Source organism: Ranitomeya imitator, chromosome 7 (genome assembly GCF_032444005.1).
Source record: "Ranitomeya imitator isolate aRanImi1 chromosome 7, aRanImi1.pri, whole genome shotgun sequence".
NCBI lineage: Eukaryota > Metazoa > Chordata > Amphibia > Anura > Dendrobatidae > Ranitomeya > Ranitomeya imitator.
The window spans coordinates 211764025-211791939 of NC_091288.1; the positions used below are offsets into that span (position 1 = coordinate 211764025).

General features: G+C 43.1%; 1 protein-coding gene across 2 annotated transcripts in view; it reads left to right on the plus strand.

Moving 5' to 3' along the window:
• RGS11 (regulator of G protein signaling 11) overlaps nucleotides 1-27915 on the plus strand; it is a 97498-nt gene that overhangs the window by 61628 nt on the left and 7955 nt on the right. For both annotated transcript variants that reach the window (XM_069734720.1, XM_069734719.1), the window contains exons 6-17: nucleotides 483-541; nucleotides 1822-1898; nucleotides 3023-3104; nucleotides 6836-6904; nucleotides 7932-7961; nucleotides 8774-8835; nucleotides 9600-9713; nucleotides 9850-9965; nucleotides 10055-10142; nucleotides 11597-11735; nucleotides 14815-14897; nucleotides 15760-15886. In XM_069734720.1, coding sequence (XP_069590821.1) covers nucleotides 483-541; nucleotides 1822-1898; nucleotides 3023-3104; nucleotides 6836-6904; nucleotides 7932-7961; nucleotides 8774-8835; nucleotides 9600-9713; nucleotides 9850-9965; nucleotides 10055-10142; nucleotides 11597-11735; nucleotides 14815-14897; nucleotides 15760-15886 — 1046 coding nt within the window. The remainder of the gene's footprint in view (nucleotides 1-482; nucleotides 542-1821; nucleotides 1899-3022; nucleotides 3105-6835; nucleotides 6905-7931; nucleotides 7962-8773; nucleotides 8836-9599; nucleotides 9714-9849; nucleotides 9966-10054; nucleotides 10143-11596; nucleotides 11736-14814; nucleotides 14898-15759; nucleotides 15887-27915) is intronic.

The window sequence follows — 27915 nt, forward strand, 5'->3', positions numbered from 1 at the left end:
ATTGAACAGGGACAGAGTATATCGTCACGGCCCCGGGGACACGGTCTAAAAACTTTTTTGCTACTTCAACTGCTGATAAATTGACATGGGAATATATTTTAAATTTTTTTAAAATCTTTAAGGGGATTTAAAAAAAAAAAAATCTCAGTAGTTCTCCTTTAAGAAGGCCTCCTGGAGGCTAAAGAGCATCTTCTAATTTAATTCATGCTAAGCCTTTAGATGAGGGCATTTATCAAAGATGATCTAGTGGGCACAATTGCTCTCATAATAAAAAAACATTGGGCCATTTTGCTGTAAGGTAGAAGGAGCTAATAGTAGGAAGTGTCAATATTTGCTCCTCGTGGGCGGGACACTATTTCCCGTCACTGTGCTTATTGGTTTATGTTCTATAAAGTGCCCTTATTCAATTGTCCCTAATCTGTGTCTCTCAGCTGTTGTGAAGCTACAATGCAGGTGAAGTTTTTCTACTTTTTTCTTTTCAGCCATTTATCTTGCAAAGAAGAATATCAGGAAACAAGGAGACCTGGTGGAGTACGAAAAGGTCAGTCATCTCTCTAATTTTGGAATGTGTTGGGAAAGCTGGGTGATAATCAACATCATCAGCGTCGCTATCGGGGCAGCAATGCCAGTACTGACGTAGAGTGACAGGCCATTTCACAAAACTAAGGGCCAACATCTGTCATCAACAGACTGCAGTTTATTTGACAGTTCTGATTTTTCCACTGTTGGTATATAGTTATGCAGTTTATTCATTGCTGTTGTATAGCTATGTGTGCAGTTTATTCACTACTGGTATATTGGTATGTGTGCAGTTTATTCTCTGCTGGTATATAGATATGTATGTAGATAGTTCACTGCTGTTATACAGTTATGTGTGCAGTTTATTCACTGCTGGTAGATAGTTATGTATGCAGTTTATTTCTGCTGGTATATAGTTATATATGTATGCAGTTTATTCGCTGCTGGCATATATCTACAGTATGTGTGCACTCTGTTTGCTGCTGGTATATAGTTATAAGTGCAGTTTGTTTGCTGCTGGTTCATAGTTATGTATGCAGTTTATTCACTGTTGGTATATAGTTGTATGTGTAGTTTGTTTGCTGCTGGTTCATAGTTATGTATGCAGTTTATTCACTGCCGGTATATAGTTATATGTGCAGTTTGTTTGCTGCTGGTTCATAGTTATGTATGCAGTTTATTCACTGTTGGTATATAGTTATATGTGCAGTTTGGTTGCTGCTGGTTCATAGTTATGTATGTAGTTTATTCTCTACTGTTATATAGTCATGTGTGCAGTTTATTCACTGCTGGTATATAGTTGTGTGTGCTGTTTGTTTGCTGCTGGTTCATAGTTATGTATGCAGTTTATTCACTGTTATTATATAGTTATGTGTGCAGTTTATTCGCTGCTGGTGTATAGTTATGTACGCAGTTTGTTTGCTGCTAGTATATACATCTGTTGCTGGTATATTGTTACCTATGGGTTTTGACTGATATTTCAGCTTGGCACAATTTAATAATAATCATAATAATCTTTATTTTTATATGAGACTGAGAGCCAATGTCATACACAACCTGTGGACAGGTGTGGCACTGTTGTTGAAAGAAAGCAGCTATGATTTTCTCATCCTGGAACAACCCCTGTAAGAGGGATAAGCCCTTATTAGAGCGTGTATTTTGGTAAATATGCTTAAAAATTAACATGCCATGCTGTTTTTGTAGATATGCCTTCATATGTGCGTAGTGCGCCTATGGAATATGGATATTTCATTTCTATGTATGTCACTCATATGTTATTTTTTTGTGGGGGGGTTGTCACAGGATAGTTATAATCAGCTGCACAAGCGAATTAATCACACGTGGGACTTCGTGGTGATGCAAGCGAGAGAACAGATCAGGTACGTAGACGCAACAGTTTATATAGTTTGGCGCTGCATCCTCCCCAAAAATGGCGCAGATTCATGATAAATTCATCATGAGCCTGACCCCTTTTTGTGTATCGATCCCTACCATGGATCGCAGCGCGTCGAGGACACGTGTGCTTTTTTTTTTTTCTTAAGTGGGTTTTAAACCGCCATAAATAAGTAACATGTTTATGCAGTATACGTAATACAGGCGGCACATATGAAATATTCATGCAAATCCATCATGAAATATTCAGGATCATGTGGAATATTTGTATGGATTGTTCCGGAAGCACGCAGCTGCACATAGTGCTCCGTTATTACAGCCGGACATGTTATATACGAGAATACGTCGTCCTATGATATGTTATCTGTCTCAGACACTCTGCTTAATGGACCCTGCAATCAGGCCAGTCTTTGTGGCAGTATTTCGGGTTACGCACTGATTCTGGATATCTTACTGCTCCCTCCTGGCAGATTAGAGGCGGCCATCTTGAGAATCAATCTTAATGATAATGCAACACCTTTATTTGTCCCTATGACAACTCTTCCCGTGTATTCTGCCATGACACCTTATCATAGGGCTAAGTAGATATCCCGGTTTGATCTTTTCGACTTCTGTTTTGCAGTGTCAGGGGTCCAGGGGTGTAACCATAGTAGGGCCCTAAAGCTTTACGGGGGCCTCTAAAGTCCCTCTGGCCCATATGAGAAGAATCTTCTATTAAACACCATGCTGAATATTTTACACTGGGGCCCACAAGCTTCAAGTTACACGACAAAACAGAATTGGCGTCCGTTTTTCTCACACAAGGGCCTACGAAGCCCCAAAAGCCTTAATTTTATCAAAACTGAACTTGTTGCCTATAGCAACCAGTCGGAGCACAGCTTTCATTTCTAAAACTGCACTGGCAAAATGAGAGATGTGCTCTGATTGGTTGAAACGGGCAACAATATGAGACCTATTAAACGACATGATAAACATCTAACAAGGCGATATTATAACACGCACTTCCGAGCCTGTCACCGTCCAAGTGCTTAAATGTCATATTTTAAGGCTTTATAATTTTTAATATTACATACATATCATATTCCTGTTTTTTCTTTGTGTTTTTACATAGGGCGGCCAAACAGCGCCGTAAGGGGGACCGGATTGTGATCGAGTGTCAGGAGCAGGCGTATTGGCTCGTTAGCAAACCATCGGTAAATTCATTATCATAAGTATAAGGCAATTGAAAGGTCATGATAATATTCTTATTATTATTTTATTGTTATTATCAGTATATGTTCTCCAGGACATTATAAATAAAGTTGATTGAAAATAGGAAGTGGGCAGAAGATAAATTCTTCGTTGCCTATTGCAACCAATCACAGGCCATCTTTCATGTTTCCAAGGGTACAATATGAAATGAAAGTCAGGCTCTGATTGGTTTAGACATTTTTCTAGATCTCCATAGAAATCAGAGAGCTCTGGTCCTTAGAATTTCAGCCACTGATCCCATCTCCCAGGGACCAAATTGCTACATAAAATATATTCCAAAGTTTAAGCATACATAGTGCTGTCTCCAAAAAACTTTATTTAAAATGTTCAGGAGAACACCTTTAATAAACGACGAGACACAGAAAAGTCTAAACGTTTAGAAAAAATCAAATAAATTTGGCTTGCAAAACAGTGGACGACAATGTTGGTCTCCTCAGGTGACCCGGAGTAGTCACCTGGTGGCTGTGGTGGCTGTTGCTAGGCAACAGAACAATCGTATTCAGAAGTTATCTGGTGAAAGGAGCCACATCTTCTTAAGGAAACCTTATTAAATGTCTTTCCGTAGAGCATAAAACCACGTGGTACCTTCTAGTTCTGGTGACAAGGCGGCATGTTGTGAGTCATTGCCCACATCTGTCCCACTCAGGACGCTCCCACGCTTGTCTTTCATCGCAGGGTCTGATCTTTCAGACCACAATATTTCCATTTGTGATCTAGGAAAAAAAAAAAACCACAGGGGGGGGCGTCTCGTAAAGTCAGTGCCGGCGCTTTCATGACGCCTGCAGACGACTTTGATGTTCTCCACTTCTCATCTTTGACAGTCGTATGTATTAAGGCGCGAGGTTTGTGTGAGCGGTGTATAATTAGATGTGTATAATTCTGCATCAGCCACGTTAGAACATGCCGCTACACTAAATATAGCCTCGTTCCTTGGCACGCGTTCAAACATTAAATTAATGGAAGCCATCGGCTCCTCACAACAGGGACAGTTAGAAGATTTACACTTAAGACGATCGTAGGGTCAAGGCGCCAGAGTATAGCAATAATTGGGAACGAAATATTAAAGGTACTTTCTAGGCTCCTCCCTCTTATTGATGCCTTCCCTTTATGTAGTCTCCTCTCCTTATTGATGCTCCTCCCATTTATTTAGGCCCCTCCTCTTATTGCGTGACGTTTATAAGTACTCTGTCCTTTCTGTAATAAAAATCAACTATGTACTGACCTGCCTCTGAACTCGTGTTTATACACATGAGTCTACCTGAATTAAAAAAAGAGATCCAGTGTAAAGCATGGAGGACATAAATAATTTTTTTCTGTGTGAAATATGTGAGGGGTTCCCATATATACGTGTGTAACCATATATATGTATAACCCCTTCGGAAAAAGATGGCTCCTTTTAAAAATAGGACGGCCCCTTCAAATAAGGACAATGTCTTTAAATAATGACTCCCTCTTCAAATAAGGACGGCCCCTTCAAATAAGGTCAGATCCTTCAAATAAGGACAGCCTCTTTAAATAAGGATGTTCCCTTCAAATAAGGACGATCCCTTCAAATAAGGACGACCCCTTCAAATAAGGACAACCCATTAAAATCAGCTCAACCCCTTCAAATAAGGACAGGCCTTTCAAATAAGGTCAGACCCTTCAAATAAGGACACCACCTTCAAATAAGAATGACCCCTTCAAATAAGGATGACCCCTTCAAATAAGGACACCCCTTTCAAATAAGGATGACCCCTTCAAATAAAGATGACCCCTTCAAATAAGGATGGCCCTTTCAAATAAGGTCAGATCCTTCAAATAAGGACAGCCTCTTTAAATAAGGATGTTCCCTTCAAATAAGGATGACCCCTTCAAATAAAGACAACCCATTAAAATAAGCTTGACCCCTTCAAATAAGGACAGGTCTTTCAAATAAGGACAGACCCTTCAAATAAGGACACCCCCTTCAAATAAGAATGACCCCTTCAAATAGGGATGACCCCTTCAAATAAGGACACCCCTTTCAAATAAGGATGACCCCTTCAAATAAAGATGACCCCTTCAAATAAGGATGGCCCTTTCAAATAAGGTCAGATCCTTCAAATAAGGACAGCCTCTTTAAATAAGGATGTTCCCTTCAAATAAGGATGACCCCTTCAAATAAAGACAACCCATTAAAATAAGCTTGACCCCTTCAAATAAGGACAGGTCTTTCAAATAAGGACAGACCCTTCAAATAAGGACACCCCCTTCAAATAAGAATGACCCCTTCAAATAAGGACGACCCCTTCAAATAAGGACACCCCTTTCAAATAAGAATGACCCCTTCAAATAAGGACGGCCCCTTCAAATAAGGTCAGATCCTTCAAATAAGGACAGCCTCTTTAAATAAGGATGTTCCCTTCAAATAAGGATGACCCCTTCAAATAAGGATGACCCCTTCAAATAAGGACAACCCATTAAAATCAGCTCAACCCCTTCAAATAAGGACAGGCCTTTCAAATAAGGACAGACCCTTCAAATAAGGACACCCCCTTCAAATAAGAATGACCCCTTCAAATAAGGATGACCCCTTCAAATAAGGACACCCCTTTCAAATAAGGATGACCCCTTCAAATAAAGATGACCCCTTCAAATAAGGATGGCCCTTTCAAATAAGGTCAGATCCTTCAAATAAGGACAGCCTCTTTAAATAAGGATGTTCCCTTCAAATAAGGATGACCCCTTCAAATAAAGACAACCCATTAAAATAAGCTCGACCCCTTCAAATAAGGACAGCCCTTTCAAATAAGAATGAGCCCTTCAAATAAGGACACCCCTTCAAATAAAAATGACCCCTTCAAATAAGGATGACCCCTTCAAAAAAGCTCAACCACTTCAAATAAGGACAGCCTGTTCAAATAAGGATGACCCCTTCAAATAAGGACACCCCCTTCAAATAAGGACACCCCCTTCAAATAAGAATTACCCCTTCAAATAAGGACAGCCCCTTCAAATAAGGATGACTCCTTCAAATAAGGATAACCCCTTCAAATACGGACAGCTCATTCAAATAAGCTCAACCCCTTCAAATAAGGGCAGCCTGTTCAAATAAGGATGACCCCTTTAAATAAAGACGACCCCTTCAAATAAGGACAGCCCCTTCAAATAAGAACAGCCCCTTCAAATAAGAACAGCCCCTTCAAATAAGGACGATCCCTTCAAATAAGGACGATCCCTTCAAATAAGGACAGGCCCTTCAAATAAGAACAGCCCCTTCAAATAAGGACGACCCCTTCAAATAAGGACGATCCCTTCAAATTAGAACAGCCCCTTCAAATAAGAACAGCCCCTTCAAATAAGAACAGCCCCTTCAAATAAGGACAACCCCTTCAAATAAGGACGATCCCTTCAAATTAGAACAGCCCCTTCGAATAAAGACGACCCCTTCAAATAAGGACAGCCCCTTCAAATAAAGACGACCCCTTCAAATAAGGACAGCTCATTCAAATAAGGACAGCCCCTTCAAATAAGTATGACCACCCCAAGTAAGGCAGGCCTCCTCAAATAAGGATGATCACTCCAAATATAGACAGCCCCTTCAAATAAGGACAGCCTCATGAAAGGATGACCACTTCAAAAGAAGGACTGCCCCTTTAAGTATTACTACGACAATTCCTTTGTCCCAATTGATATTTCTGATCTATTCCAGCCGGGATGCATGAATGTAATGGAGCGCGGGCCAGAGAGAGGAAACTGCTACACAGGAACAATGGCATTGGTGAGCCTCTTTCCCATAGTTTTTACGACTTTTGACTCTTTTTTGTAATTCTAAAAATCAGAACATATGAGTTGCGAATCTGCAGACACAACACGATCGCAGAAATTTTTGTTATGGGCGACCACCATAACACAGCCCAGTGTGTTCTATCCCCTGCTTACTACATTGTACCACCTTTTTTGCCTGAGTGTCAGTCTTTACTGTAATCTTGCATTCTATTCATGAACCCGAGGGCCCTGGATGACTAGGGTTATACTTCATCCAGGGTTTATCTAATATATAATTGCCTAGAATACTACTTCCTGCAATTTGTGCCAACTTCCGTGGCTTTGTCCGGAGCTAATGTCCGGAGCTAATGTCCGGAGCTAATGTCCGGAGATTAATTGCCTAGAATACTACATCCTGCAATTTGTGCCAACTTCCGTGGCTTTGTCCGGAGCTAATGTCCGGAGCTAATGTCCGGAGCTAATGTGCGGAGATAATGTCCGGAGCTAATGTCCGGAGCTAATGTCCGGAGCTAAGGTCCGGAGCTAATGTCCGGAGCTAATGTCCGGAGCTAATGTCCGGAGCTAAGTGACGTCAACAGTGTCCAGTGTCTGATTGGTTGCCGCCTGCTGCGAGCGACCAATCAGAAACGTGCCGTACTGTGACACACTCCGCCCGCCATTTTGGTGTGATTTTTGAATTTTTACCTCACAGCAAGTTTCTACTGCGTGGAGGCGGGCCCAGTGACGTTGCTCTTCAAGCTCCTGCCGAATTTCGTCAAAAAAATGATAATACCATTTACCAAAACTATATATATTTAGTTGTGAAGTGGTTCAGTGACATTTTCACACCAATTTTGAACTTTTGTTTGGTGTTTTCTCCATATACTGCCTATTATTTTTGTTCTTTCTTACTATTATTTATTAATTGTATTATTCTTACATTTGAATAAATAAAGTATATATGGATTCTAGACTCCCGATTCTTTAGAATCGGGCTGCCATCTAGTCATAGATAATAATATATTTTTTTGCTTCTTTAGGGAAGAAATGCAGATTATTACAAAAGGGAGGTAAGTAATGGGTTGAAATGAATAAACACTGTGGTCCTGGAGTATTGGATTGGACCCAGCCTGAGGGAGCTCATCTTCTTTTCCTTGTATCTATAACCAGGGATAGCCTTATGGTCAATGTAGTGCATCAGCTTCAATTGCTGGGGAGGTCACCACATATGGTGTGGCAACAGAGGCCTGTGACCACCGTAACTGAATAGCCATTCTATTTATACATTGTACGGCAGGTTACTTTCTGCTTACTGTGTGGCAATATTATATGACCACTATATGGTGATATTATTTGAGCACCGTGTGGCGGTATTATTTAGGCAGTGTATGGCGGGATGATTTCAGCACTGTATGGCAGTATAATTTGAGCACTGTGTGGTGGTATTATTTAAGCAGTGTATGGCGGGATGATTTCAGCACTGTATGGCAGTATAATTTGAGCACTATGTGGTGGTATTATTTAAGCAGTGTATGATGGTATGATTTGAGCACTGTATTGCAGTATGATTTGAGCACTGTGTGGTGCTATTTAAGCAGTATATGACAGTATGACTTGAGCACTGTGTGGTGGTATTTAAGCAGTGTATTGTGGTATGATTAGAGCACTGTATGGCAGTATAATTTGAGAACTGTGTGGTTGTATTATTTGACCACTGTATAGCAGTATGATACGTGCACTGTAAAATGTTATTGCTTGGCACTGGCTCTTTACCATATATTTATTGCATGGTGGTGGTATTGGATTTCGGCAGCTGAGATGTAACTTGATCTCCTGGCTGCCAATGAAGAATAAGTAACATTATTTTTTGTTTTGCTGCTAGATGGAGTACCTGAAAAAAGCCATGGCACGAACGAGAGTGAAATCATCCATCTGTCTAGAAGGGTGAGTTACATAACAGAAATCATAATATTGCCCCCATGATGGTGGTTCATAATGGCCAGGTGCCTATTTTCTTTAATTTCCTACCGCTTTTGATAGCCCTTAACTTCTAGGCTTCCATTGCAAAATCTGTGTCCCCACCAACGATGTACGTTTTATTACACTGCCCTCTTGTTGTGGGCCTCTGGATGTCGCTCAGGCATCGGGGCCCACGTGTGATTTCAGACCGGGCACAGCTTATGGCCCATCTTTATTACATGGGAATGGATGCAACCCTAAGATTAGTCCTCCTTGTGGTGCCAGTAGCTAAGTGAGCTCAACACTGGGAACCTTCTTGCAGGAAAAGGGATTGGACCAACATAAGGTGGGTTCTTCTTTCCATGGGCCTCCTTCGCATGGAGCCTATGAAGTTGAACATGTTCCTCCTCAGGTTCTCCAACCTGAATGCTTGGAGCAGGACCTTCAAAGTCAAGAAACCATGCTTAGTCCTTAGCCCCTTGCACCTTCTCCGGCAGGGTCCTGTAGGCCCATTCCTTCGTCACTTATACATGAAACATTAAGTTCCAATCTGAGCACAAAAAAATTAATTCTCAGGATGTTCTTACCCATATGTTACATCTTGACAGCCAAAGTCAGCGTGGATCATTTACAACTCCAAGGACGCCACAAAGAATTAAGAATATTTGTTTTTTTAGAGGGATGCAGATCTGCAGCAGAGAGAGCACTTTGTAACTTTGTGCTTCGTTCCTTTCCCATCTCTCTCGTAGGTTTCTTAAGTTCAGCGAGCAATATCTCCCGCATGATCCCATTATGTCTGGCTGCCTGCCCAGTAACCCATGGATCACGGACGATGTCATGTACTGGACCATGAACGCTCCCATGTACGTAAAACTCAGGCAGTGAACTGAAAAATTAAACATCCGGCACTAAGCAAAAACATTGGTGCACCCCTTCCCAAATGTGAAGTTGGGGGATCAAAAACGTATGCATCACGCTTATATTTAATATCACCCAAAGGGTCCCAATGCCATCTCAACTGCGGGTGGAACGGTGGACTTTTAATTTCATGGAGGTCTTGAATGACCAGCGGGGTCGAAAGGAGTTTTTGCAATTTTTGGAGAAGGAGTTTAGTGGTGAGTATCAGTCTCGAAATGGTTTCTGTTGTCCTGATTGAAAAGTTGTAGTGAAGGCTCAAAAATGTAGCATTTTGTTTTCTTTGTAGCTGAAAATCTGTGTTTTTGGGAAGCATGCGAGGAGCTACGATACGGGGAGCAGTCTAAAGTGGCCTCTACGGTTCAGTCCGTCTATGAGTAAGTCGGCAATGTAGCGGCTCTTTGTCTAAAGTCTTCCAGATGGCTTCAGTCATCTGAAAGTGTTAAAAAGTTCTTGGCTGGCCTGGATATGGAAAAAGTGTATCATACCAGGGACGTTTCTTCATTGGGTCCATAATTAAAAGATGAAATAAGTCTCGTTCTTGGGACGATGCCAGTAATGCCAGGTTATAATGTGACTGGATTATTACATGCTCAAAAGAATGAGGCCAGAAAAGTAAAAAGGAAAGAAGCCCAATAATCTGGACGTTGTGGGCCGACCCATGTAAGGTCTACGAAGGTCCATTCTAGTCCTTACTAAGGAAGGATTGGTTCTACGGTCCACTCTTGTAGATCCAGTCTGAGGATGGGTTGGTATTGGGGGTCAATACACAAATGGGGAAGTGGTTGTAGGAAAATCAGTTAAGGGCTCTTTTCACCTTGGGGGGCTTTGATGGGCCAATTCAGTAGGATAAATTCCAAGGGACCGGCCTAGGAGGAAACCCACTAGTTACAGAATTAAGACTTCTTAGGTCTTAGGAAAGACTTAACTTAAAGCATGCCCTTTACCACTTATGGTTCCTAGTGGCGGGCTTGACTTAACTCATGGTTGATATGCCAATAGGTGGAGAAATGGGAGTTTGGTGTACCGAATAGTATAATTTCCAAAGGTCAGGTTTAGGAGGAAACACACCATTTACAGAATTATGATTTCTCGGGTCTTGAAGAAGACTTAAATTGAGGAATGTTCTCTTACATCGTCTGAACCCTAGAGGCGGCATTGACTTTACCCATGGTTGGCGTGCATATGGGTTTTTGGTGGACCCAATAGCATTATTCCCAAGGCATAGGTTTAGGAGGAAACCCACCAATTATAGAACCGTGACTTCTTAAATCTTAGGAAAGAGTTGCCTTGAAGCATGCACCATAGCCCTTCCAGCCCCTAATGGTGGGGTTGACTTTATCCATGGTTGGTCTGCCTGGAAACATGCATATGGTGTTTTGTTGAACCCAACTGCATCATTACCAACACAAAGGTTTGGGAGGAAACCCACCAATTACAGAACTGTGGTTTCTTAAATCTTAGGAAAGGGTTGGAGTGAAGCAAGTCTCTTGACCATTATAATTCTTAATGGTGGTGTTGACGTTATCCATGGTTGTCTATCTGGAGGCATGCATGTGACCCTTTGGTGGACTCAATAGCATAATTCCCAAAGCACAGGTTTTAGGAGGAAACCCACCAATTCCCAAAGCATGCCCTTTACCCATTATTGTCCCAAGTGGTGTGGTTAACTTTACCCATTGTTAGTGACAATCGGGGTGGGGGGGAGTGCTGACAGCAAGGTGATGAATAAGTCATTAGAGTACCTTAGCACCACCTGGGCAGGTAAGGTTTGGGATTTTTTTTTGTCCACAGAGTAGGAAGTTTTTGAATGGTGCCATCTTGTTTTTAGGCTTTTTTTGGCGCCCGGAGCAACTCGCTGGGTAAACATTGACAGCAAGACAATGGAGAAGACATTAGAAGGTATAAAGAATCCTCATCGTTATGTGTTAGATGATGCCCAAATGCATATCTACATGTTGATGAAAAAGGTGGGTTTTCAAAAAAATTCACTGCTAGTGTTGCTTTATAGAGAGCTGGAATTTTCTGCATCTACCCAGTGGTGCTCCCTACTGGAGGGAACAAAAGAATATTGATAGCTGGGTGTAATTAATGCAGCCAGGTGAATATTGAAGAGAGGATGAGGAGGACGTTCCCTGTTTTTTTTGTGACCCCCTCACAAATGATTGATGTTTAGGCACTTTGGTTCAGAGTGGGATGAGGGGGCTATCAGATATATATAATTTATGCACTTTGAGAGTCAATTCTCGATGAGCACCGTAATTGAACATTCGCTTCTACTTTTAATTAAATATCCTCCTTTTTTTCACCATGTCATTTTGTGGCCCAGTACACTTTCCAGCAGTCACCACTAGGGGGAGCCTAATGCATACAGATTTACTATTGAGCTCTATGCATTAACTGTATGCAGTGATCTCCCTCTAGTGGTGTCTGCAGGTACTCAATTTATGTAATTTTGACTAGGTGAATGCTGAGGATTTGGAGCTTTGTATCAGGAATAATTGATATATATATAAAATTATTCATCACAACATTTTTAAACAATCTAGATTGAATAAACAAGTGTTTAAGAGCGGACATTGAATTTAAGGGAGAAAGTAAAAAAGTTGCAGATGTCAGACCCTCAGTACCAGAAAAAAAGGGGCCCGATTTTAATTTTGGACAACGCCATCTAAAGAGGCTATTCTGGTGTCAAGTTCCCTGTAAATTCTGGTTAATGATATAGACTAGGTTTGCCGTGCCTCGTGCCGGGTAATGAGCTTTTTGTGTGGCTCCGCAGGGTCTTCCAGGGGTGATGGTGGGTGAGTAGGAAATAATGGATTATGAGCGACAACAATACTACGAGGTTTTTTTTAAAAACATCCCCTTGTGTTGCCTCTATAATTACCGGACAGGAGGAGGGTGCTTTACTTTTTGCTTTAATTTTTCTGGTGTTAGTGTGAATATCTGTCCCTGGACTTGGGGATTTGTGTGTTATCCTCTCAAATCGATTTATTTACCTGTTTAGCTTATTTGCTGAATTGTAAAGTGTCGGGAAAAGGGTTAAAATATACAACTACTCATCTCGCTGCTCGCCTATTCAGCCATTTGGTCTTCATGCGCTCCAAACTCTTTTTCCTACGTCCCCCTGGTCTGAAGCCTAAAGGGTCGTGTTTCCAGGGACAGAGGCGTTGGAGCTGCCATTGTTGGGTTAGGTGCCGACTTCCTACCAAACGGACTTTAGCTTTATCTGGGTCCAGTTTTAGCCGCCGGCATTTATCCATCTTTGTAGCTCAGCTAAGCAGGGATTTATAGCTGGAGATGGCTCACTCCTGGCTTCAGTGTTGGGTATAATGGGCTGTCATCGGTAAAGCAATGTTATTCCGGACCATGGCGGTGCACTGTCTTGTCTAACTGGTGATTTCACTTCAGGAATCAATGCTGCATTTGTGATTTACTCCTGGAGGCCTGAAAAGGTGGATCTGGTACCCAAATATATACCCAGTCATGGTGCGCCTAGTACCCCAATATACACCCAGTCATGGTGCACCTAATAATCCAATATACACCAAGTCATGGAGCTCCTAGTACCCCAATATACACCCAGTCATGGTGCACCTAGTCCCCCAATATACACCATCATGGTGCACCTAGTACCCCAATATACACCCAGTCATGGTGGACCTAGTACCCCAAAATACATCCAGTCATGAAGCACCAAGTACCCCAATATACACCCAGTCATGGTACATTTAGTACCCCAATATACACCCACTCATGGTGCACCTATTACCCCAATATACACCCAGTCATGAAGTACCCAGTACCCCAATATACACCCAGTAATGGTGGACCTAGTACCCCAATATACAGTAATGAAGCACCTAGTACCCCAATATATACCCAGTCATGGTGCACCTAATACCCCTGGTATATACCCAGTCATGGTGCACCTATTACCCCAATATACACCCAGTCATGAAGCACCTAGTAAACCAATATATACCCAGTCATGGTGCACCTAGTACTCCAATATATACCCAGTCATGTGCACCTAGTACCCCAGTATACACCCAGTTATGATGCACCTAGTACCCTTGGTGTACACCCAGTCATGGTGCATCTAGTACCCAATATACACACAGTCATGATGCACCTAGTACCCCAATATATACCCAGTCAGGGTGCACCTAGTACCACAATATACACCCAGTCATGAAGCACCTAGTATCCCAATATACACCCAGTCATGGTGCACCTAGTACCCCAATATACACCCAGTCATGGTGCACCTTGTACCCCAAAATATACCCAGTCATGGTGCACCTAGTACCCCAATATACACCCAGTCATGGTGCACCTAGTACTCCAATATACACCCAGTCATAGTTCACTTAGTACCCCAATGTACACAGTCATGAAACACCTAGTACTCCAATATACACCCAGTCATGGTGCACCTAGTACCCAAATATACACACAGTCATGGTGGACCTTGTACCCCAAAATACATCCAGTCATGAAGCACTTAGTACCCCAATATACACCCAGTCATGGTGCACCTAGTACAATATACACCCAGTCATGGTACACCTAGTACCCCAATATACACCCAGTCATGGTGCACCTAGTACCCCAATATACACCCAGTCATTGTGGACCTAGTACCCCAATATATCCCCAATCATTGTGGACCTAGTACCCCAATATATACCCAGTCATGGTGGACCTAGTACCCCAATATACACCCAGTCATGAAGCACCTAGTACCCCAATATATATACCCAGTCATGGTGCACCAATTACCCCAATATACACCCAGTCATGAAGCACCTAGTACCCCAATATATATACCCAGCCATGGTGCACCTAGTACTCGATTATATACCATCATGGTGCACCTAGTACCCTTGGTGTACACCCAGTCATGGTGCACCTAGTACCCCAATATATACCCAGTCATGGTGCACCTAGTACCCCTGATATACACATAGTGTTTATGTGCTTCATACCCCCGCGGCGGTGGGGGAACAGGAAAAGTTGTCACTAATTGTTTTTTCTGTCTTATAGGATTCATTCCCTCGATACTTGAAATCAGAAATGTACAAGAATCTTCTTGGTCAAGCCTTTATTCCTCCTGAGTCCAAGAAAGGGTCTGTAACACTTCACTATGTTCAAGTCAATGCATGAGGATTATACATCGATGCAGATGTGGGAGGACGAGGAGTCGGGGGGGGGGGGGCTGTTTGCTCATCTATAAAAAAAAAACCCTTCCTAGTAGAGTTGAGCAAAAGATCAGCCGGATAATCGGCAGCTGCCGGACCACGGCCCTGCGGTCCTCCCCCTATCTGCCGGCATCACCGGCTCTTCTTCTAATTAGTAGACATCTTCGTAGTAGCATGATGCCGGAATGACTAATCAGTAGAAGAGTTGGGGATGCCGGCAGATAGGAGACGGTCCGCAGGGCTCTGCTCTGGACTATCGCTCCTGACAGTTGGCTCGGCAGCGTCTGTGCGGCGAGTGTGCAGCGTCTGTGCGGCGAGTGTGCAGCGTCTGTGCGGCGAGTGTGCAGAGAACACTAATAATCCAGGAGGAGCAGCGGGGAGTGATTTCCGTGTGGTCACTTTGTAGTAAGCGCTGACTGATCTCTGCCCCTGGAGGCTGCAGGGAGAATATAACATCATTTTCTGTCTGCAGCCGCACTTCCTCTTAGAACATGGATTTACAACATTATTTCCCTGCAGATTACTTCTATGGTGCCGTGCAGGTAAATGTGAGGACTGGTCAGGTCCTAGCTACAATGATACATTGTAACAAACCCAATTGTGTGAGGAAGACTAGGTGTAAATATGAGAGGTTTTGCATTCGCCAACAAAAAGAAGAGGTCTTGAAAATGAAAAATAAAGTTGCAGAACCTTTCCTTATAAATGGTTCATTTAAACTCCTGGACGTCCCCTTTTAGGATGTATCGGATGTGTCTAAGTCTCCTCTTATTTCCTTCCATTACTGCGGCAGGGTATTCCCATTTATGAGACGACAGCGACACTCCAGCCCGAGCCCGGCGTTCCTCTTTCCACCAGGAGAACAAGAACCAAAGTCAGATGGAGAGAGCAAGTCCGGTTCACCGGCCGCCGTGTCACAGGTGAAAGCGAATGTGATGTTTTCCATGTACTGTACTGTGCAAAAGTTTTAGGCTGGTGAAGAAAAGCACTGCTGAGTAAGAAGCTTCTATCATCAGTATCTGGTGACTGCCCGTCCCCTCCATCATCAGTATCCAGTGACCACCCGTCACCTCCATCATCAATATCTGGTGACCACCCGTCACCTCCATTATCAGTATCTGGTGACTGCCCGTCACCTCCATCATCAGTATTTTGTGTACCGCCCGTCACCTCCATCATCAGTATCCAGTGACCACCCGTCACCTCCATCATCAATATCTGGTGACCACCCGTCACCTCCATTATCAGTATCTGGTGACTGCCCGTCACCTCCATCATCAGTATCTGGTGACCACCCGTCACCTCCATTATCAGTATCTGGTGACTGCCCGTCACCTCCATCATCAGTATTTTGTGTACCGCCCGTCACCTCCATCATCAGTATCTGGTGACCACTCGTCACCACCATCATCAGTATCTGGTGACCGCCCGTCACCTCCATCATCAGTATCTGGTGACCGCCCGTCACCTCCATCATCAGTATCTGGTGACCGCCCGTCACCTCCATCATCAGTATCTGGTGATCGTCCATCACCTCCATCATCAGTATCTGGTGACCACCCGTCACCTCCATCATCAGTATCTGGTGACCACCCGTCACCTCCATCATCAGTATCTGGTGACCACCCGTCACCTCCATCATCAGTATCTGGTGACCGCCCGTCACCTCCATCATCAGTATCTGGTGACCGCCCGTCACCTCCATCATCAGTATCTGGTGACCCCCCATCACCTCCATCATCAGTATCTGGTGACCACCCGTCACATCCATCATCAGTATCTGGTGACCACCCATCACCTCCATCATCAGTATCTGGTGACCACCCATCACCTCCATCATCAGTATCTGGTGACCACCCATCACCTCCATCATCAGTATCTGGTGACCGCTCGTCACCTCCATCATCAGTATCTGGTGACCGCCCGTCACCTCCATCATCAGTATCTGGTGACCACCCGTCACCTCCATCATCAGTATCTGGTGACCACCCGTCACCTCTATTATCAGTATCTGGTGACTGCCCGTCACCTCCATCATCAGTATTTTGTGTACCGCCCGTCACCTCCATCATCAGTATCTGGTGACCACCCGTCACCACCATCATCAGTATCTGGTGACCGCCCGTCACCTCCATCATCAGTATCTGGTGACCGCCCGTCACCTCCATCATCAGTATCTGGTGATCGTCCATCACCTCCATCATCAGTATCTGGTGATCGTCCATCACCTCCATCATCAGTATCTGGTGACCACCCGTCACCTCCATCATCAGTATCTGGTGACCACCCGTCACCTCCATCATCAGTATCTGGTGACCACCCGTCACCTCCATCATCAGTATCTGGTGACCGCCCGTCACCTCCATCATCAGTATCTGGTGACCACCCGTCACCTCCATCATCAGTATCTGGTGACCCCCCATCACCTCCATCATCAGTATCTGGTGACCACCCGTCACCTCCATCATCAGTATCTGGTGACCACCCATCACCTCCATCATCAGTATCTGGTGACCACCCATCACCTCCATCATCAGTATCTGGTGACCACCCATCACCTCCATCATCAGTATCTGGTGACCACCCGTCACCTCCATCATCAGTATCTGGTGACCCCCCATCACCTCCATCATCAGTATCTGGTGACCACCCGTCACCTCCATCATCAGTATCTGGTGACCACCCATCACCTCCATCATCAGTATCTGGTGACCACCCATCACCTCCATCATCAGTATCTGGTGACCACCCGTCACCTCCATCATCAGTATCTGGTGACCACCCATCACCTCCATCATCAGTATCTGGTGACCACCCGTCACCTCCATCATCAGTATCTGGTGACCACCCATCACCTCCATCATCAGTATCTGGTGACCACCCGTCACCTCCATCATCAGTATCTGGTGACCACCCATCACCTCCATCATCAGTATCTGGTGACCACCCGTCACCTCCATCATCAGTATCTGGTGACCACCCATCACCTCCATCATCAGTATCTGGTGACCGCCCGTCACCTCCATCATCAGTATCTGGTGACCACCCATCACCTCCATCATCAGTATCTGGTGACCACCCGTCACCTCCATCATCAGTATCTGGTGACTGCCCGTCGCTTCCATCACTTCATCTTGTCTCTTGTACACAGGGTATGGAGGATCTCGTCAGAAAGTTGCTCCAAACATCTTGGAGAAGTGACCCCCGATCTTCTGTGTATCAGGCTTGTACAGATGCTCCTGTCTCTGCCTAAAAGTTTTGCATAGTATTGTAGTTGAGACAGGTTTTCTTAACCCCTTAGTGACAGAGCCAATTTGGTACTTAATGACCGAGCCAATTTTTGCAATTCTGACCACTGTCATTTTATGAGGTTATAACTCTGGAACGCTTCAACGGATCCCGCTGATTCTGAGACTGTTTTTTCGTGACATATTGTACTTCATGTTAGTGGTAACATTACTTCGATATTACTTGCGATTATTTATGAAAAAAACGGAAATATGGCGAAAATTTTTAAAATTTTGCAATTTTCAAACTTTGTATTTTTATGCCCTTAAATCAGAGAGATATGTCACGAAAAATGGTTAATAAATAACATTTCCCACATGTCTACTTTACATCAGCACAATTTTGGAAACAAATTTTGTTTTTGTTAGGGAGTTATCAGGGTTAAAAGTTGACCAGCAATTTCTCATTTTTACAACACCATTTTTTTTTAGGGACCACATCACATTTGAAGTCATTTTGAGGGGTCTATATGATAGAAAATAACCAAGTGTGACACCATTCTAAAAACTACACCCCTCAAGGTTCTCAAAACCACATTCAAGAAGTTTATTAACCCTTTACGTGCTTCACAGGAACTGAAACAATGTGGAAGGAAAAAATGAACATTTAACTTTTTTTTGCAAACATTTTAATTCAGAACCATTTTTTTTATTTTCACAAGTGTAAAAACAGAAATGTAACCATAAATTTTGTTATGCAATTTCTCCTGAATACGCCAATACCCCATATGTGGGGGTAAACCACTGTTTGGGCGCACCGCAGAACTTGGAAGTGAAGGAGCGCCGTTTGACTTTTTCAATGCAGAATTGGCTGGAATTGAGATTGGACGCCATGTCGCGTTTGGAGAGCCCCTGATGTGCCTAAACAGTGGAAACCCCCCACAAGTAACCCCATTTTGGAAACTAGACCCCCCATGGACCTTATCTAGATGTGTGGTGAGAACTTTGAATGCCCAAGTGCTTCACAAAAGTTTAGAATGCAGAGTCGTGAAAATAAAAAAATATTTTTTTTTCCACAAAAAAGATTTTGTAGCCCCCAAGTTTTTATTTTCACAAGGGTAACAGGAGTAATTGGACCCCAAAAGTTGTTGTCCAATTTATCCCGAGTATGCTAATGCCCCATATGTGGGGGTAAACCACTGTTTGGGCGCACGGCAGAGCTCGGAAGGGAAGGAGCGCCGTTTTGGAATGCAGACTTAGATAGAATGGTCTGTGGGCATTATGTTGCGTTTGCAGAGCCCCTGATGTACCTAAACAGTAGTAACCCCCCTCAAGTGACCCCATTTTGGAAACTAGACCCCCCAAGGAACTTATCTAGATGTGTGGTGAGAACTTTGAATGCCCAAGTGCTTCACAGAAGTTTAGAATGCAGAGTCGTGAAAATAAAAAAATATTTTTTTTTCCACAAAAAAGATTTTGTAGCCCCCAAGTTTTTATTTTCACAAGGGTAACAGGAGAAATTGGACCCTAAAAGTTGTTGTCCAATGTATCCCAAGTACGCTGATGCCCCATATGTGGGGGTAACCCACTGTTTGGGCGCACGGCAGAGCTCGGAAGGGAGGGAGCACCATTTGACTTTCTGAGCGCAAAATTGGCTGTCGTGTTTGGAGACCCCCTGATGTAACTAAACAGTGGAAACCCCCTAATTCTAGCTCCAACCCTAACCCCAACACACCCCTTATCCTAATCCCAACCCAATCCATAATCCTAATCACTAACCCTAACTATAATCACAACCCTTACCCCAAAACAACCCTAATGTCAACCCTAACCATAACCCTAATCAAAACCCTAAATCCAACACAACCCTAATCCTAATCTCAACCCTAACCTCAAACCTAACCCTAATCCCAATACACCCCTAATCACAACCCTAACCTTAACCCTAATCCCAAACCTAATCCCAAGCGTAACCCTAATGCCAACCCTAACCCTAATACCAACTCTAATCCAAACCCTAACCCTAATCCCAAATCTAACCCTAACTTTAGCCCCAACCCTAGCCCTAACTTTAGCCCCAACCCTAACCCTAGCCCTAAGGCTACTTTCACACTTGCGTCGTATGGCATCCGTCGCAATCCGTCGTTTTGGACAAAAAACGGATCCTCCAAATGTGCCCGCAGGATGCGTTTTTTGCCCATAGACTTGTATTGCCGACGGATCGTGACGGATGGCCACACGTCGCGTCCGTCGTGCACTGGATCAGTTGTGTTTTGGCGGACCGTCGGCACAAAAAACGTTCAATATAACGTTTTTTTGTATGTCGCGTCCGCCATTTCTGACCGCACATGCGTGGCCGTAACTCCGCCCCCTCCTCCCCAGGACATAGATTGGGCAGCGGATGAGTTGAAAAACTACATCCGCTGCCCACGTTGTGCACAATTTTCACAACGTGCATCGGTATGTCGGGCCGACGCATTGCGACGGCCCCGTACCGACGTAAGTGTGAAAGAACCCTAACCCTGAATTTAGCCCCAACCCTAACCCTAACCTTCGCCCTAACCCTAGCCTTAGCCCTAACCCTAGCCCTAACCCTAACCCTAGGCCTAACCCTAACCCTAGCCCTAACCCTAATTTTAGCCCCAACTGCTGTTCTCCTGCCGGCCGGCAGATGGAGACAGATGGCGGGCGCACTGCGCATGCGCCCGCCATTTTCTTTTGCCGGCGGCCAGGATGAGCAGCAGGAGGACCCAGGGACACAGGTGAGTATGGCAGGGTCCCCGAATCCCCCTATTTCTCTGTCCTCTGATGTGCGATCACATCAGAGGACAGAGAATTACACTTTGACTTTTTTTTTTTTTTTGCGGTCGCCGGTAAACAGTTAATAACCGGCGATCGCAAAACAGGGGTCGGTAAAACCGACCCCGATCATGCTCTTTGGGGTCTCGGCTACCCCCGGCAGCCGAGACCCCAAAGATTCTCCTGGGGCCGGCCGGCGGGCGCACTGCGCATGCGCCCGCCATTTTGAAGATGGCGGCGCCCACCGGGAGCCACGAGGAGCACCGGGGGAGATAGGTGAGTATCGGGGGGCTATCTGGGACCCCCTTTCTCTGTCCTCCGATGTGCGATCACATCGGAGGACAGAGAAATTAAAAAGAGATCGCGGTTTTTTGGGTTTTTTTGCGATCGCCGGTAAACGGTTAATTACCGGCGATCGCAAATGCGGGGTCGGTACAAAACCCCCCGAATCATGTTCTTTGGGGTCTCGGCTACCCCCGGCAGCCGAGACCCCAGAGAAAATCCGACTCTGGGGGGCGCTATTCACTTTTTCCACAGCGCCGTTAATTAACGGCGCTGTGGTTTAAGTACCCTTAGCGGCCGCCGTTAAAAGGCGTATCGGGGGTCGCTAAGGGGTTAAAGGGCTGTTCTACTTTATAACCATGGAGAAACAATCGCTTATCAATCATACTGCTGTGGACGACCCCTTCTCATATGAACGATTAGGTGATGTGAATGTAAAGGAGGGCTGCCCCTTTATATGGATCACAATGATCCTTTTATGTAAACACATTTTGTGTCTCTATGGTTACAGACTACAAATAACCTCCTGTAGTAAAGACCCCTATAGTGATTCTAATATAATAATAATAATAATAATAATAATAATCCTCTTCATTTTTATAGAGCCAACATGGGTGTTTGTAGCCAGTAATCTTGGAAACACGTACATCTGCCTAGGAGATGCATGCAAAACTACGTTGGAGAGTTTTAAGTGCAAGTTGAAGAATTTCTTCATTTTTTGTTTACTTTTGGAAGTCAAATTATATTACTACAAAAAAAATTATGAAAATATTTTGCAAAATAGTCACCAGTCACAGTCACTCATTTCCTTTTAACATCCAATCCAGTATTTGATTTGCTGGAGGACAACAGTAGATTAACTTCCCACATTTTGTTAACGATTACGATAAAGTAAAGAACGGAATGTACCACTCGGCGGGGAGGCAGGAATACACAAATCACTGTCTATATATAGGACAGTCCAGATGTACAGTATATGTTCTCCAAGAAAAACTGCAGTTTACATTCCAGTCTCCTGCTGATCTGAGAATATAGAAACCCCTAACTGATGCCCCATAGTCAATTCAGTGAGTCGCGGAAAACATTTACCCCATCAATCTGAAGATAAGAGCATATAGTAGTTATATTCCTGTACATAGGGGGCAGTATTATAGTAGTTATATTCTTGTATATAGGGGCAGTATTGTAGTAGTTATATTCCTGTACATAGGGAGCAGTATTATAGCAGTTATATTCTTGTATATAGGGGCAGTATTATAGTAGTTATATTCTTGTACATAGGGGCAGTATTATAGTAGTTATATTCTTGTACATAGGGGGCAGTATTATAGTAGTTATATTCTTGTACAGAGGGGGCAGCATTATAGTAGTTATATTCTTGTACATAGTGAGCAGTATTATAGTAGTTATATTCTTGTACATAGGGGCAGTATTATAGTAGTTATATTCTTGTACATAGGGGCGGTATTATAGTAGTTATATTCTTGTACATAGGGGCAGTATTATAGTAGTTATATTCTTGTACATGGGAGCAGTATTATAGTAGTTATATTCTTGTACATAGGGGCGGTATTATAGTAGTTATATTCTTGTACATAGGGGCAGTATTATAGTAGTTATATTCTTGTACATAGGAGCAGTATTATAGTAGTTATATTCTTGTACATAGGGGCAGTATTATAGTAGTTATATTCTTGTACATAGGGGCAGTATTATAGTAGTTATATTCTTGTACATAGGGGCAGTATTATAGTAGTTATATTCTTGTACATAGGAGGCAGTATTATAGTAGTTATATTCTTGTACATAGGGGCAGTATTATAGTAGTTATATTCTTATACATAGGGGCAGTATTATAGTAGTTATATTCTTGTACATAGGGGCAGTATTATAGTAGTTATATACTTGTACATAGGGAGCAGTATTATAGTAGTTATATTCTTGTACATGGAGCAGTATTATAGTAGTTATATTCTTATACATAGAGGCAGTATTATAGTAGTTATATACTTGTACATAGGGAGCAGTATTATAGTAGTTATATTCTTGTACATGGAGCAGTATTATAGTAGTTATATTCTTATACATAGGGGCAGTATTATAGTAGTTATATACTTGTACATAGGGAGCAGTATTATAGTAGTTATATTCTTGTACATGGAGCAGTATTATAGTAGTTATATTCTTATACATAGGGGCAGTATTATAGTAGTTATATTCTTGTACATAGGGGCAGTATTATAGTAGTTATATACTTGTACATAGGGAGCAGTATTATAGTAGTTATATTCTTGTACATGGAGCAGTATTATAGTAGTTATATTCTTGTACATAGGAGCAGTATTATAGTAGTTATATTCTTGTACATAGGGGGCAGTATTATAGTAGTTATATTCTTGTACATAGGAGCAGTATTATAGTAGTTATATTCTTGTACATAGGGGGCAGTATTATAGTAGTTATATTCTTGTACATAGGGGGCAGTATTATAGTAGTTATATTCTTGTACATAGGGGGCAGTATTATAGCAGTTATATTCTTGTACATAGGAGCAGTATTATAGTAGTTATATTCTTGTACATAGGAGCAGTATTATAGTAGTTATATTCTTGTACATAGGGGGCAGTATTATAGTAGTTATATTCTTGTACATAGGGGGCAGTATTATAGCAGTTATATTCTTGTACATAGGAGCAGTATTATAGTAGTTATATTCTTGTACATAGGAGCAGTATTATAGTAGTTATATTCTTGTACATAGGGGCAGTATTATAGTAGTTATATTCTTGTACATAGGGGCAGTATTATAGTAGTTATATTCTTATACATAGGGGCAGTATTATAGTAGTTATATTCTTGTACATAGGGGCAGTATTATAGTAGTTATATACTTGTACATAGGGAGCAGTATTATAGTAGTTATATTCTTGTACATAAGGGGCAGTATTATAGTAGTTATATTCTTGTACATAGGAGCAGTATTATAGTAGTTATAGTCTTGTACATAGGAGCAGTATTATAGTAGTTATATTCTTGTACATAGGAGCAGTATTATAGTAGTTATATTCTTGTACATAGCGGCAGTATTATAGTAGTTATATTCTTGTACATAGGAGCAGTATTATAGTAGTTATATTCTTGTACATAGGAGCAGTATTATAGTAGTTATATTCTTGTACATAGGAGCAGTATTATAGTAGTTATATCCTTGTACATAGAGGCAGTATTATTGATTATTGTATTTATACTGCTCATTATGCTCAGCTTTCCTTTAGTAAAATGGATTTAGTATGATGATATGTCATATCTGTTTCCTTGTGGTTGTGTGATCTGGCAATAATAAAGTTAATTAGGTATTAATGAAGGAAAATCTCTTTCTTAGAGACCTCCCAGTTAGTTTTGTCAGTTCCTCATCCATGTGACTTTATTTTTCTTGATATGCGATTCTCAGTTTTTCTTATTGTCATTAATTTTTCATTAAATTATTTTGTAAATTCCTTTGACTTCTGGCAGTCTATTATCAGAATAAACAATTGGAACTTTGCTTATTTTTAATGATTCAGCCAGATTGTAACTTAAATGAGACATCTCCTTCAAGCTTCATTTAAAGACGTCATTTCATCATCAAATTCATTTATGCCTGCGGGGTATGCACCATTTTTACACAACTGGCCAGCTGAAAATCAGGCTTTATACAAACCATTGGATTTCTGCAATCTTCCATCTCTCATATAACCAGGCAGTATGTAGGCCGACACTCCTGGATGTGATCTCATACATGCACATATGGAACGCTGCTCATTAATATGAAGCTGTATTCAATAATATATCACAGCAGCGTCTCCAAGTGCAATGTAATGGACTACGAATCTCTATCGGTACCTACTGGCTACATGAGAAACTGCAAAAAAAAGGTTTTTTGGGTTTTTTTTTTCCAGGCTGGTTCTATGTGGATGACAGCATGATTTACTTGTTTAGATTTTTATAAGAGGAGATTATTTTCTCACTGTATCCTTGACAGTAGACCCCACTCTTCATGATTTCTTAGCTTTTCTGAATGAGACGATTCCCAGGCCTCTCACAACATATGACTTCATTCTGTTTCTGATTAATTCTCCAGAGAGCAATTATACACACACACACAAACACACACACACACACACACACACTCACACACACACACACACACACACACACACACTCACTCACACACACTCAATCAGACACTCACTCAATCAGAGTATCTAGAGAGGCCTATAATGACTGGGGAGGTGGAAGCACTATTTGAAGCTAATGTTCACCTTTTATTTTTTTTTTATTGAAAAAGAGCCAATATTTTGAGCTGATTAATTTCTTATATCATTATAGTGATCACAAACTCATTTTTCTGATACCAAAACCGAAAGTCTCTGCAAAGCCAAAATGATTCCATCTGTGCAGCCACCACTCGGGGGAGCTCCCTGTATACAGAGATACATGATAAGATCCTGTCTGCGGCCAACACTAGGGGGAGCTCCCTGTATACAGAGATACATGATAAGATCCTGTCTGCAGCCACCACTAGGGGGAGCTCCCTGTATACAGAGATACATGATAAGATCCTGTCTGCGGCCACCACTAGGGGGAGCTTCCTGTATACAGAGATACATGATAAGATCCTGTCTGCGGCCACCACTAGGGGGAGCTCCCTGTATGCAGAGATATGATAAGATCCTGTCTGCGACCATCACTAGGGGGAGCTCCCTGTATACAGAGATATATGATAAGATCCTGTCTGCGACCATCACTAGGGGGAGCTCCCTGTATACAGAGATACATGATAAGATCCTGTCTGCAGCCACCACTAGGGGGAGCTCCCTGTATACAGAGATACATGATAAGATCCTGTCTGCAGCCACCACTCGGGGGAGCTCCCTGTATACAGAGATACATGATAAGATCCTGTCTGCGGCCACCACTAGGGGGAGCTCCCTGTATACAGAGATACATGATAAGATCCTGTCTGCGGCCACCACTAGGGGGAGCTCCCTGTATGCAGAGATATGATAAGATCCTGTCTGCAGCCAGCACTAGGGGGAACTCCCTGTATACATAGATACATGATAAGATCCTGTCTGCAGCCACCACTAGGGGGAGCTCCCTGTATACAGAGATACATGATAAGATCCTGTCTGCAGCCACCACTAGGGGGAGCTCCCTGTATACAGAGATACATGATAAGATCCTGTCTGCGACCATCACTAGGGGGAGCTCCCTGTATACAGAGATACATGATAAGATCCTGTCTGCAGCCACAACTAGGGGGAGCTCCCTGTATACAGAGATACATGATAAGATCCTGTCTGCGACCATCACTAGGGGGAGCTCCCTGTATACAGAGATACATGATAAGATCCTGTCTGCAGTCACCACTAGGGGGAGCTCCCTGTATACAGAGATACATGATAAGATCCTGTCTGCGACCATCACTAGGGGGAGCTCCCTGTATACAGAGATACATGATAAGATCCTGTCTGCAGTCACCACTAGGGGGAGCTCCCTGTATACAGAGATACATGATAAGATCCTGTCTGCAGCCACCACTAGGGGGAGCTCCCTGTATACAGAGATACATGATAAGATCCTGTCTGCAGCCACCACTAGGGGGAGCTCCCTGTATACAGAGATACATGATAAGATCCTGTCTGCGGCCATCACTAGGGGGAGCTCCCTGTATACAGAGATACATGATAAGATCCTGTCTGGAGCCACCACTAGAGAGAGCTCCCTGTATACAGAGATACATGATGAGAATCTATCTGCAGCCACCACTAGGGGGAGCTCCCTGTATACAGAGATACATGATAAGATCCTGTCTGCAGCCACCACTAGGGGGAGCTCCCTGTATACAGAGATACATGATAAGATCCTGTCTGCGGCCATCACTAGGGGGAGCTCCCTGTATACAGAGATACATGATAAGATCCTGTCTGCAGCCACCACTAGAGGGAGCTCCCTGTATACAGAGATACATGATGAGATTCTATCTGCAGCCACCACTAGGGGGAGCTCCCTGTATACAGAGATACATGATAAGATCCTGTCTGCAGTCACCACTAGGGGGAGCTCCCTGTATACAGAGATACATGATAAGATCCTGTCTGCAGTCACCACTAGGGGGAGCTCCCTGTATACAGAGATACTGTACATGATAAGATCCTGTCTGCAGTCACCACTAGGGGGAGCTCCCTGTATACAGAGATACATGATAAGATCCTGTCTGCAGCCACCACTAGGGGGAGCTCCCTGTATACAGAGATACATGATAAGATCCTGTCTGCAGTCACCACTAGGGGGAGCTCCCTGTATACAGAGATACATGATAAGATCCTGTCTGCAGTCACCACTAGGGGGAGCTCCCTGTATACAGAGATACATGATAAGATCCTGTCTGCAGTCACCACTAGGGGGAGCTCCCTGTATACAGAGATACATGATAAGATCCTGTCTGCAGCCACCACTAGGGGGAGCTCCCTGTATACAGAGATACATGATAAGATCCTGTCTGCAGCCACCACTAGGGGGAGCTCCCTGTATACAGAGATACATGATAAGATTCTGTCTGCAGCCACCACTAGGGGGAGCTCCCTGTATACAGAGAT